Raw genomic sequence first — 14119 nt, 5'->3', positions numbered from 1 at the left:
TAGTGTAAGAATAGGTGGTTACAGTGTGAAATGACTAACTTATTATCTCAAACATGGAACAGCCTGAAATGATGAAAGGTTTAGGGTATGCCCAAGGGAGTGGGTGGCTGAAGTGGAGAGTGGAGTGGAGGTGAATATCACCAGAGGTGAGGAGGTCAAAGTACCAAAAGCCTAGGTAATCCATGGGGACCTTGAAGCCACCCCAGATGATGGCAGTACTTGCAACAGAGAGGCAAAACTATGAGCAAAGTTCAAAGCCGTTAGTAAGTGAAGGGGAGAGAACCACAGGTGGGTAGAGACAAAGCAAAGATACTGAGTTGAGGGGGATGTAACTGGTTAAGGGTTTTCACGCAATGGCAGAGAAGTGAAACTGGCCAAGAGTAGCTGAGTGCTTATTGTTTGCCAGGCTTTACATACATCAGACCATTTCATCCTCACAAACAACAACTCACAAACTTCATATAAAGTAGGTGCTATTTTTATTCCCCTTTTATGAGGAAACTGAAGCGCAGAGAGGTTAAGCATCAACCAGCATCTCACAGTTCTTACCACTGCACTATACTGACTCATAAAATGGTCTAAAAGGTGTTTTAATACATTTCAGCTGAAAAAAAAATCAGATCTCCTGAATATTGTCAGGAGTGGGATTAACAATAGAAATAGTCCTTTAAATTTCATTTGTACTGAAATTTTTTTTTCAATACCCAGCAAGTAGCAGTACTAAATAATTCCATACTAGGTCATTTAATAGAAACAATGCAGTTTGCATGTATCAAAACTTCTGTCTACTCCATGCCTTGATGATTTCTTCAGCAGCATCCAGTGTACTGTCTTTCTGTAAATTAATGAAATAATCATCATTACATATCAAAATTAATTCAAGATGAAATAAAGATTTAAGTATAAAAAATATACCAAAATCAGTCCATCCGTAACAGTCATGTAGTGATTTGGGAACCTAGTGCTTCTCAACCCCTGATAACTTGAGCTGGGCCCAGATGGGCTCCAGCCAGTCCTTGGCCTCTGCAGCTAAGACAGAGCCCAAGAGCATTCATGGGGTGGGGGTAGGGGCGGGGGACACCTTGAGTTGTGTCACTGGAAGCTCTGCCCCATATTAAGCCACTTAATCTCAGCAGGAACACAGAGCAGGAACACACAGCAACATCCCTTGCCTTGGTGGCCAAATACACAAGTTCCGAGCTCTTTAAGGAGCCCAGTAGCAAATCAAACAAACCAATTATTTATAATTCTATATCCCATTGCTGTCAGGCTAGAAAAGTGAATGAACCTCACAAGAATTCAATGTTAGGGGAGCTAGAGAAGCATCACAGCGATCACTACATCATACTGTTTTGTGATGCTGGCTGCCAATTCAGGGCACTTTATTACTACTTTCCTGACACCAAAGAAATCTACAAATTAACCAGTATAGGGCCAAAGAGCATCACCAAAAAAAAAAAAAAAAAAGATTGACAAACTGTATATACAGCTCAGACTGAAAACAGTTTAACCTGATCCCAGCCAAAACCATGTCCGTCAGTGTGAACACCCTCACTCATAACCACTTGTGGCAGCCCAAGTGGCCTGCAGCACCAAAGACCCAGACTCCTAAATAACACTGATGCAGGAGGAGAGTCTGAAGGATGTGCTGATGGGATCCATATTCACTGTTTCGTCCATTTGGGTAGGAAGTATACAAAATCACAGACCTCTTTCAAAGAGGCTTCTAGACAACAGAAGAAAATCCCTCCCTTAGCTCCCAACACACAGAGGATGCCAGGCGGAGCAAGAATGGAGGAATAAATTAATACACAATTACAGAAAAAAGTCAAAGAGTACAGAAGAGTTTACATTGAAAAATAATCATCTGCTTCTTCCCTCCCCACCCCTTCCTACTACTCCCACCATCCCCCAACACAACAATTTATGGCAATTTCTGGTTTTAGTTCTAGTGGTTGTCACTAAAATCTAAATAATGTGTGTTTCTAATTTTTTATTTATCAACTTCAGACAATGTTCACCATTCTCTGCTCTGAATGAGGAAAAATTGGTTCATTCACACTATTCTGCCCCCTCCCATCTAAGTCTCACAGTTATAAGCCCCTAACTCCCACACTGTTTGAGGGTCAACTGTATTGATAAAATGCATTTGTTTTTTGAATAGGTAATATCTACACATGGTAAAACATTAAATTGATGGATAAACTTCCTCTTCTGCTTTCTCTACTTCTCCTTTTCCTTTCTGTTCCATCTCTGCAGAGTGATTTAGTCCAAAAGCCATTACGTGGGGCTGAGTGAAATAGGAGATCATGTATGGGGGCAGGGGGAGCCTTGGCAGCCTGGTGCAGGGTGCTGCAGCCAGAGTGGAGTAGACTTTCCAATGTTGGTGGCATGATGTGGTGGTGATGGCAGTGGTGGCACTGACCAGGAACAGGGTGTCAGAGTCAAGGCGGGTAAGTAAGCAAGGCCTCTGTATGGCAGGGTGGTTCTAAGCAGCTTGGAGCCTGGAGGGGATGAGGCAGGTATCTGCCAATGCAGACAGGCATGGAGTGTCACAGCCCGTAAGGGAAGAGGAGGGCTTCTATGCAGTGGGTGACAGTGGTGGCCTTGGAGACTTAGAGGAGGGTATCTCTACAGGAGAGTGACAGCAGCAGGTCAGCACAGGGTGCTGAAGCTCAGGTGAGGTGAGGATGGTGGCCATACAGGGGACAGGGGCAGCAGCCTGGTAGAGGTGTCAAAGCCTGAGTAGGGTAAAAGCTGCCTGTCAGGGGTGCTGGGTGGAGGGGCAGTGGCACTGACAGGAGACTGGTCACATACAGAAGTACTGATTAAAGAAGTGGTTACATGATGAGCCAGATGTTTTACTATCAAAGAAGGGAGGGACAAATATGGATAGGGAGAAAGCTAGAATAAACTCTGTGGCAGCTTCAATATATTTAGATAGACATAGAAATAAGTAGAATAGACACAGACATAGAATGTATGTATATACATTTACATATTCCCTACGTCTGTCCCCTGGGAGGGCCTGGGAATACTAATACCCCAACAGCAATGAGCACTCCTAATGCCCAGATCTTGGTTTCTTAATACCATTCTCCACTAAAAGGTGATTCCAAGTTGGGCTAGATAATGACAAAATGAACCTGGTGCATCCTGCTATGCCAGAAAGTAAGGAAATGCTCAAAAAATGATGGGGACATGTCAAAGGAAACAGAGGCCAGCTTAAAGGGGCTGCTAATGGCCAAATCTGGGGAAATTTGAGCATCAAAATAAGGAATAATAATGATAAATTATAACCCACTGAATGAAACAGGAATCCATGAGTCCTTACATATATGAATAAATAGATAAATAAATTGCTTGATGAGAGATGGAATATTTTCATAGTTTCAAAGTACCTCACCACAAAACATTCATTATTTATCAAGGGAAAAAGTGAAACTTTACAGTAGAGAAGGCTGGCAGACACCACCTCAATAAAGTAATTAAATTTAACATTACAAGCAGTAGGAAAAACTAAAATCATGTGCTGATAGGATGCAAGACAGTGAATAAAGCATCACTTCCATGGTTTCCTGCCAAAGGTGCATAATCTGAGTCTATTCACGAGTAAATGTCAAACAAATGTTGAGGTAAAAAAAAAAAAATAAAAAAAAAAAAATAAATAAATAAAAAATTAAAAAAAATAAAAAATAAAAAATTAAAAAAAATTAAAAAAATAAAAAATAAAAAAATAAAAAATAAAAAAATAAAAATAATAAAAATAAAAAAATAAAAAATAAAAAATAAAAAAATAAAAAAAATTAAAAAAATAAAAAATAAAATAATAAAAATTAAAAAAATAAAAAAATAAAAAAATAAAAATGTTGAGGGACCTTCTTCAAAATAATTGGTCAACAATTTTCAGAAGTATCAAGGTCATGAAAGTCAAGGAAAACTGAGGAACCATTCTAGCTTGAAGGAGACATGACAGCTAAATACAATGCACAATTCTGGCCTGGATTGACTAACTGATGTCTGTCTGACTGACATGATTATGGCCTGGATTTATTTATTTACTTGGTTGTTTGTTATACAAAGGACATTATTGGGGCAATTAGTGAAACTTGAACTGGATCTGAGATTAGATAGAATGATATAGCAATGTTAAGTTCATGATTTTGTTGGTTATACTGTAGAAGAATGTTGTGTAATGGGGAATACATAATAAGGTATTTGGGAGTGATAGAGGCATCAATAATTAAGTTAGGAACTTACATAAAATTCTTTGGAAAAACAGTTCTTCAAACTTATTTATTAAGAATATTTCAAAATATATTTTTAAAGTAACCCAGCCTCCCACCCATCTCCCTCAACCACTCAGTTCTCCCCAGAGGCAACGCTGGGATTTTATTAGGTCTCCTCCCAGGGACAGTCTAGGCACTTAAAAGCTTCTATCTCCCTCCCTCCCTTTTTCTTTTTATATAGATGATAGTATTCCTCACAAACTGGTCTGCTCCTTGCTTTTAGCTTATGCTCTATCACTCCATGGACTGCTTCACACTTTTATGGATGTGAATGTAACATAATTTATTCAAACAGCCTTCATTGGTGAATATTTTGTTTATAATCCTTTGATATTATAAACAGTGTTTCACTGACAATCCTCGAACACAAGACATTCAATGTACAAGTAAATCCACAGGAAAAAATCCTATAAGCAGAACTGCTGGGTCAGAAGATATGTGCATTTATATTTGGATGATACATTTTCATACTAACCACTGCAGAGATTTTACACATTATACTCGTACTCTCAATCAATGCATGAGAGTATCTTATGAAACTTTTCAGTTGTTTTGGTTGTTTCCAAATTATCAGAAAAAATAAAATTTCACTGCAGTTTTATTTTTCTTTTCTCTTATTATGAGTGAGGTATAGCATCCTTTCATATATTTGACAACTACTGAGGACTTTACCCATAATCATTGTAAAGTGCTGCTGCTTTTGGTTTGTTTTGCCCTAAATTCAACCTGCTTTCTTTCAATTTCCACTTTCTTGGCACGTTTTGCCACCCTTTTATTTTTCGCTTTTCCAAGAGATTGGATGAGGTGTGTCAGCTTTCCCTACAGGGACTTCTTGGTGTTGCCCCACTATCTTCCAATATTGAATGCTGATGCAAAGGAGGTGAGTCCACGCTGATCCTCCTCTCCTGTCTCCATGGAGGCCTTGATCATCTTGTCTAGATGCCAACGGATCATTTATAAAGTCCAATAGATTAAAACAAGGCATATCTCAGTGTTATTCTGTGACAATGTTCCCTGAGACAAGCCATTCCCTTCCCATTTTTAGATTTATTTGTTTGTTTTCAATGGAAAGCATTCTCAAACTAAAGCTATACAATTCTTTCCCAGTTCCATTGGTCTGGCTCCCCTCACCACTCCCTCCAGGAACTCTAGGTATTTCATTTGTCTTCCACGTCTGTAATTTTTCTAACATTTTAAAATTCTTTGTTCCTGGGAGTTCCCTGGTGGTCCAGTGGTTAAGACTCTGCGCTTTCACTGCCATGGCCCGGATTCAATCCCTGGTTGGGGAATTAAGATCCCACAAGCCACATGGTGCGGCCAAAAAAAAATTCTTTGTTCCTTTCTACTTCTTTTTGCTCACGCTTCTCAATCCTCAGTGTGCTTACAGAAGTATTTAGTGTTCTCTGTGCTGTTTCCAATGTCACTACAATTACCAATAGCTTTATTTTTTCCCTTCAATTTCTTACCTGAGCTCTGACAGCTGCCATTTCATCTTCTTACATTATCTTACTCTATCTTCCCTGAACTTTTAAAAATCTCTGCTGTAATTCGTTTTACATGTTTTGAATTTGAAATATCACACTTTTGGTTTGCTCTATGTAAACATTTTTTTCTTTTTTTGGTTGAATATTCTCTGCCTGATATTGTTTTTCACTGTACCTTTCTCCTTTTCCCCTTATAGTATCTTTTTAGATTCATAGCTGGTTCCTTTTAATTACTCATCTTTGATTGAATTCTCTTTGTAAGCTCCCACTGCCAGCACACCTACGTATGGCTCCTATTGTTCTGGGTAATGAGTAAGCTACCTGCTGGCTCTGTCTATGATCTGAAGACGTATTTGCAGGTTTGTATAAAGGAAGATCCAGGGAACCACTAGAAGGGAGTAGAAATTATCTCTGGCTCACAAGGTTAAATATGATTAATGTAGAGTTCAGAGAGAGGGAGTTCTTTTAGACTTTATTTCTTTCCAACTAATTTAATTGGCTCCCTCCAATTTAACGTATCCACACTGCCTCAACACAGCTTTAGCAAAACTGACAGAGGTGAAGAGCAAATCTATACAGCCCTTTCTTTCCACTTGGTTTGCACAGGTGCTAGATGACATGACTGTATGTTTCTACTCTGCCTCTTCCATGGGGCCAAATGGGTCTGGAGAAGTTCCCACTACCAGTGCATTTACTGTTCCTGCTGTTCTGGATATTGAGTAGGCTACCTGTTGGCTCTGTCTATAATCTGAAGATGTAGAAGCAGAAGGCTTTCTTCGTGTCTTCCCTCTACCATTACCTTCACTGATTTGGCAACTCTTTCTCACTTCCTGGGGGATTTGTGAACTTGTTTTCCACTCTCCTAGTTGTTTCCTTAATAATTTCCAAGAAGAGAATGGGGAAGGGCCGTGTTTACCATTCTAAAACTGGAAGTCTTATGCTACTTTTTTCTTCTGTTAGTTCTGTTTATAACTTCAAATAATATACCTCTGTTTCTAGATCCACTATAAGATGTGAATGTTAATGGCCTTACCCCTTCTTCTACATTTCAGACAATTAAATGTTTACATTGTTATGCTGGTAAGATTTATATTCCATTCTGGATAAGTCTCCCATAGTTTGTCTATAGGATGGCTCTAAAAGTTGAAAACAGTGTTTACATCATTCTGTCTAGACTTATACATGAGTGTGCAGGTATAGAGAGTGCCTTAAGCTTCATAAGATTGTTTTCAGTAGTGATAACATCTTATCACTAAATTGTTAAAAATAGCAATAATACATTCAGATTATTTTTAGCACAGATCTGATGGTACTGAATTCTCTTAGCTTTCATTTATTAGGGATATATACTGTTTTCAGTTTTAAAGGATATTTTCCTGGATACAGAATTCTAGGCTGACATATTTTTTATTTCAGCACTTTAAAGGTGTCATTTCATTGTAATCTGGTCTCCGCTGTTTCTGATAAGAAGTTAGTTAACATTTGTACCTTTGCTCCCATGCATGTGAGGTATAGTTTTTCTCCAGCTGCTTTCAAGATCTTATCATTATCTTTGGTTTTCAGCAGTTTGATTATGATGTGTCAAGATGTGATTTTTATTTGTATCCTGTGTGGCTCACTGAATTTTTAGATCTCTAAGTGGCTTTTCACCAAATATGGGGAAAATTTGGCCATTATTTCTTAAAATATTTTTTCTGCCACATTCTCTCTCTCTTTTTTTGATACTCCAGTTACATGTATATTATTACTTGACACTGACTCATAGATCTGAGACTCTCCTTATTTTTCAAAAATAATTTTTCCCTCTTTTTTCTGATTGGATGATTTCTGTGGATCTGTATTCAGGTGGACCCATTTTTTTTCCACAACCTCGATCCTCTGTGTTTAGCCCCATATATTTTTCATATCAGATATTACTTTTTTTTTAAGATGTTGGGGGTAGGAGTTTATTAATTAATTTATTTATTTTTGCTGTGTTGGGTCTTCGTTTCTGTGCGAGGGCTTTCCCCAGTTGCGGCAAGCGGGGGCCACTCTTCATCGCGGTGCGCAGGCCTCCCACTATCGCGGCCTCTCCCGCTGTGGAGCACAGGCTCCAGACGCTCAGTAGTTGTGGCTCACGGGCCCAGCTGCTCCGCGGCACGTGGGATCCTCCCAGACCAGGGCTCGAACCCGTGTCCCCTGCACTAGCAGGCAGACTCTCAACCGCTGCACCACCAGGGAAGCCCCAGATATTACTTTTTAAAATTCTTAAAGTTCCATTTGGTTCTTTTTTAAGAATTTAAAATTAATTAATCTAGCCACTCATTATGACCATATTTTCCTTTAATTTCTTGAACACATTTATAATATCTGCTTTAAAGTCCTTGTCTGATAATTCCTACATCTGGGTCACCTTAAGATCTATTTCTATTGACTGCATAGAAGTCACATTTCTTTTCATTAAGGGTCACATTTTCTTGTGTCTTCACATGTGTATTAATGTTTGGTTGCATGCTGGACATTGTAATGTTACAGGTAAGGAGTCTGATTACATTGTAATCCAGTAAGCTCAACTTCAAAAAGTGCTGAGTTTTGTTCTGGTAGATTAATTTTATGGCAGCAAGCCAAAAATTAAAAACTGCATATGAGTACATCATGTCTAGCAACAGAAAAAAAATGGTGATTTATAAATCAGAAGGAAGGACATTATAAATGTGTTTTTGAGTAGAATAGGGAACTTACTTTAATGAAGCAAAATCGCACAAATTTCTCAAACTGTAATTTGGTCTCTGCATTACAGAATGCTGAAACTGGGATGGCTGACAATTTCTGAAAAACAAATAGGAATATAAAATAGGAAAAACAGGAAAACTACTTACACTTTAAATATTAATTTTTGGAGCATAAACATTAAAAACAAATAGATATTTCTAAATATTCACAATAATTTCCAAAAGAAAAATGTTTTAAAAATCCTCCAGGGAATTCCCTAGTGGTCCAGTGGTTAGGACTCCACACTTTCACTGCCGAGCGCCCAGGTTCAATCCCTAGTTAGGGAACTAAGATCCCGTAAGCCATGCAGCGCAGCCAAAAATAAAATAAAATAAAATAAAATCTTCCAAATAGCTATGAGTAGAATATCATGTAACAAAACTACAGTTAACAGTTTTCAAAGCATGTCAGCAGGTTTCCTTCATAAATTATAACATTTAGCACAATATTGCAAAGGCCAATAAACATTACCTTATTTTTAGTCATCCATTTTACAAATTTATAGTCATAAGGTTCATTGCTGTTCTTCATATCAGAAAGGTCTGTATCTAAAACAACAATAAAAATTGGATGGCCTATGTATTACATCTGAGGCAATGTGTATTTCATCTGTCTATCAAGATTCAAAATTTTCTCTCAAAATGTTCTCATGCTGGATTCATACTGCATGGTATGGTGGGAAGTAAGGAATTCACAGAGAAGCTTTACTGATACTCTAAGGCAGTACTCACATATACATCTGATTGATCATGCTTGTGTATATAGCTTTTAGCATTGGAAGAGAGTAGGAAAAGGGAAGGACAAAGAAGAGTGTTGCCTTTCCGTTTAAAAATAATATAAGCTTCTATGATCATTATTAAGGAAATAACACCTAAATTTAGAGTACTCATCTGTAATAATTATGTCTCCAAATGGTAATTCATTATTAAATTGTAAGCTCCACGGGGGTATTGCAATCTATCACTATCCCCATCTCCTAGGTCAGAGTCTAGCATATAAGTAATGAAAAGCATATTTGTAGAATAAATAAGTTAATATTATTCATTATTTATGAAGGGAAAATGTCTATGTAGTTCTCCCAAGTGATATCTTTATTGTTTCCTCTTCCAAACATTATGCTTAAAAAAATTTTCTTTTAAATTTGATGAAAAACTTCAAATATGTATTCTTATACTTATCTCTTGTTCCAATCTTGCTTTAAGGTCTGGGCAAGATATTTCTCTGGCATTCAGATTCAGCAATCTACATTTCATATTGTTTCGATTTTATTGACTTGTACTCAAGATCTTTTTGAATGCCCCAAAGCAACAAACATTGATGGCTACTGTAATCAATGAAATTTTACAATTTATTACTCAAAATAAATTGAGGCAGTTACCTTTACCTTTTTTCTTTTATTCACTAAATACTCCTGGGTCCCTTCAAATTAACAGTGTAAAAACCTTGACATTGAAGAAAGTTTCACCTGTATTTTTTTTAAATGACTTAATATGGTTTTCCTTAATGATTGTATTTCAGTTTTCTCCTGTGCTTTAAGAATGTAAAATTTCCATATAATAATGCTAATAATACTCTACCATTTATTACTATTTGTTAAGCATGTTACATGATTCTCTCATTTATTTGTCCTACAATTCTGATAGAAGCAACAATCCTCATTTTACAAATGAAGAAGTTAAATTACTATTTCAAGTCATAAGTATGTATGTGTGTTTAACTCAGATTTGGCTCTAACAAAATGACAACTTAAAATAGAGTCTAACTGTAAATTATGTGAAAACTCCAAGTGACAAGTACACAATAGTAGCATACTCAAAGGTAACCTGGAGAAAGGAGTGATTACAGCAGTAGAAGAAAGAACAGGAGGGTACTTACTAACTGTAATTGACACAGGCTGTACTACTCATTTATTCTTTTTTTAAAAAAATTTTTATTGGGGTATAGTTGATTTACAATGTTGTATTACTTTCTGCTGTATAGCAAAGTGAATCAGTTATATGTATACATATATCCACTCTTTTTTAGGTTCTTTTCCCATATAGGTCATTATGGAATATTGAGAAGAGTTCCCTGTGCTATACAACAGGTCCTTATTAGTTATCTATTTTATATACAGTAGTGTGTATATGTCAATCCCAATTCTTCCAACTTATCCCCCCCACCTCCACGCCTGCTTTCCCCCTTGGTAACCGTACGTTTGTTTTCTACATCTGTGACTCTATTTCTCTTTGTAAATAAGTTCATTTGTACCATTCTTTAGAATCCACATATGAGCGATATCATATATTTGTCTTTCTCTGTCTGACTTACTTCACTCAGTATGACAACTACTCATTCTTGTAATGCTAGAAAAGAGAAATTTATTGCCATGGTGCTCAAAGAAAAATAAGGGAATAAATACAATTCTAAAGACTATAGTTAGGAGAAAGTTGGAATCTACTTCTTTTGAATGCTTGAGTCAGAGATTCTCAAAAAAACTAAACAAAATATTTCTTTATTGAAGGTAGGAATTTGAACCATATTATAATAGCACTAGCTTATTTAAGTAACCTATGAGAATCAAAATAGGTTGTTGCATTCACACTATCTCCTCCCTAATTTTGGACCTTATCTCACTAGAACTACTGTAATAATCTTCTTATTTGTAATCTTGTCTTCTAATCAAATGTTTCCCTTTTTAGTTCTAGGATGATGCTCACCTGTCAGGAAAGTTGCCTAGTATAGCAGAAAAAAGATAAGTTCACTGGTTAGGACATGCATCTCTGGATTCAGAGCCCAGCTCTGCTACTTATTAGTTGATTAACTTCAGTAAATTTCTTGATTTTCTATCTCGTCTTTCTCAACTATCAATGGGGATATAATAGCACCAATCTCATAGGGCTTCTGTGAGAATTGTGATATTTGTAAAGCTCTTAGCATAATACCTACTAGATCATAAATGCTCAAAAAATATTAACCAGTTAGCCATTGCTATAGTTTTAAAGAGAATTACTATGTCCATGAATTTTATGGCTCATTTTTATTTTTAAGCTACCATCAAGTGAAAGTGTTGTTTCTTGCTTCTGTCTTTAGCAAATTGTGGGACCAACCTCTAGTATATGGAAGAATTTCTACACTCAAATCAATCTGAGAAGATGAAAGAGTAAAATAAAATGAACTTCATCTTCATATGTAGAAGGGTCCTATAGATACTAACATTTTTCTCACACAGGTGAAGGAGGACCATAAATAACACACATCTTTTTTCCCCATCATCATTAAAGGTTTTCTAGCCCAAATCCTTTCTGCTCCTATTACAACCACACTAGTTCAAGATCTAGGACCTAAATCAGTATTACATGCAGGCTGGATCAACTAAGGATAGAATGAGAAACTGTTTAAGAGCTTAATGCAAGCAAAGGTTGCATTACTGTCCTTTTGATGTTTAATGTCAAAATGTGCTAAGTGCCTTTTAGTTTGGTTCTAGAAAAGACTTATCTAAAAAGCTGTTAAGTTTACTTTTATCCAAGAATTATGTAACTAATTCCATTTTTCTATTTGCCTTTGCTGCCATGAAGTTTGGACTCAAGTTAATGCTAATTACAATACAGCTGACCCTTGAACAACACAGGTTTGAACTGCATAAATCCACTTATACACAGATTTTTTTTTCAATAGTAAATATCATGGTACTATACAATCCAGAGTTGGTTCTACACTTATGTAGAACCTTGGATAAGGAGGGACTGCATGTACAGAGGGACCTCAGATACGGAAGACCAACTATAAGTTATACACGGATTTTCAACTGTACAGAGAGTTGGCACCACTAACCCTGCATTATTCTAGGGTCAACTACCATATGAACCTAGGTGACTAAACTATTTGCTTCTCCCACTCCATGTTACATTGATATATGAATATTTCTACTTACATATTATTGCATAGAAGACTTAAAATATGAATTAATTCAAATTCTTGTTGGAAGCAGATAAAATAATTTTCTCCTAAACAGACGAAAACTGCTATTTCTTTTTATCACTGCATGAAATGAGCTGCACATTTAGGCCCAGTACAGGAAAGGTGATTTCCAAATCTTAGAATATAGAACATTATAAAGGGTTTTATATAAGAATGGAGCTTGGGAGCCTGACAAATATAGCTCTCTGGTAACAGCAGAACAAGAACCTCTGGTCACCATGGCCTCTGCTTCTCTCACGACAAATGAGGAAATAACAATCACTGTTTTGTTATAAAATTGAAAGTTTCTAGCTTTATAAAATTTGGTATATTTAAAAGACTTTTCAAGTTTGGTGGCATATCACTTCATTATAATAAAACCTTAAAATATTTAAAACTGTTAAGAATGGCTGTAATTTATATAATTTCTGTCAAAATAAATTATGCTCTTAAATTTACTATGACTAACACTAGAATTTGGGGGAAGAAAGATGTTATACATAAAACATTATCATGCTTCTAACTTTAGATTTGTGTGGCATGTCAGAATTACATATAACAGCTTCAGGTAATATAAAGGCCATTGCTTTTTGGAGACAGAACTATTTGGAATCTAGCTGTCTGACTTCAGGCAAGTTATTTAATATTTTCTAAGTCTTCATGTCCTTAAAAATGGAGCAAACAATGCTTTTTTCCAAAAGAGTGTCTGAAAGTGCTTGGCATGTAGTAGACCTTCAATAAATATTACGTTCCTTCTTAACTTCATTTCAGTATACTCTAAAATGACAAGTATTCCTCAATAGCATCAATATTCCAGAAATCATATTTTTTTAAGTAAAAAGGAAACTAAAATTTTACTAAAAGGAACACAAGGAACATATATTATTTCATGTACCTGTGTTTTAAATTACATACCAGAACAAGATGACAGCAAATTCTATGCTTAATAGAACATCTAGAACAAACGACTCCAAACCATGTAACAACAGTCATATTTAAGGTTAAGAACCTAATCATCAAGATGATTGTAGATGACTGACACTGTGGAAATCCATTTTTCCATAAATGAAATGCTGATATGGCTTTGACACCAATCTTTTCTTCATAATGCTGATATAATTTCACTCTTAAGTTTCTGTATGTTTGAAATAATAAAAACCTTTACAAACCTAGCAAAGACACATCAGCAATGATGAAGTATCCCCCATCAGGAACTATGGGTTTTAGGCCAACACTTTCAAGTAAATGTACCATGCGATTTCTTTTCACTTCTAACTCTTTTGGCAAAGAATTAAAGTAGCATTCTGGGTCATCCATGCGCTTGATGTCAATCCAAAGAGCTTGAGCCAAAGCTTCCTGTATATTAAGATTGAAAAATGTGGAAAGGAAATATGGTAATGTTATTTACTGCAGAATTTATTGGTATAATAAATAAAGATTGTTGGCAAAAAGTCATTCAGGGAATTACAGTTGAATTCCTGTGAACCTATGTGAATTTCTACAGATTAATGGAGGAATCAGTTACATGGAAATGATTAAATCTAATGTGAAGAGCTGAGAATGAAACATGAATATCCAAACTGAAACAGAGGTACAGTTGTCCCTTCGTATTCACGGGGGATTGGTTCCAGGATTCCTGCAGATACCAAAATCCAT

The 14119-nt window shown here is 36.2% G+C and overlaps 1 protein-coding gene across 16 annotated transcripts in view; it reads right to left on the bottom strand.

Moving 5' to 3' along the window:
- Positions 1–462: 462 nt before the first annotated feature.
- Positions 463–14119, bottom strand: part of KYAT3 (kynurenine aminotransferase 3) — a 55110-nt gene continuing 41453 nt past the window's right edge. For 15 of the 16 annotated variants that reach the window (XM_033432234.2, XM_033432237.2, XM_033432202.2 and 12 more), the window contains 4 exons: positions 13633–13819; positions 8996–9072; positions 8495–8581; positions 463–835 (listed from right to left, as the gene is read on the bottom strand). In XM_033432234.2, coding sequence (XP_033288125.1) covers positions 773–835; positions 8495–8581; positions 8996–9072; positions 13633–13819 — 414 coding nt within the window. In that variant the 3' untranslated portion in view covers positions 463–772. The remainder of the gene's footprint in view (positions 836–8494; positions 8582–8995; positions 9073–13632; positions 13820–14119) is intronic. The other variant, XR_004484502.1, reaches the window with a different exon arrangement.

Source organism: Orcinus orca, chromosome 1 (genome assembly GCF_937001465.1).
Source record: "Orcinus orca chromosome 1, mOrcOrc1.1, whole genome shotgun sequence".
In the NCBI taxonomy this organism is placed as follows: domain Eukaryota; kingdom Metazoa; phylum Chordata; class Mammalia; order Artiodactyla; family Delphinidae; genus Orcinus; species Orcinus orca.
The sequence above is the reverse complement of the archived record's forward strand: the minus strand, read 5'-3'. Positions and strand labels throughout refer to the sequence as shown.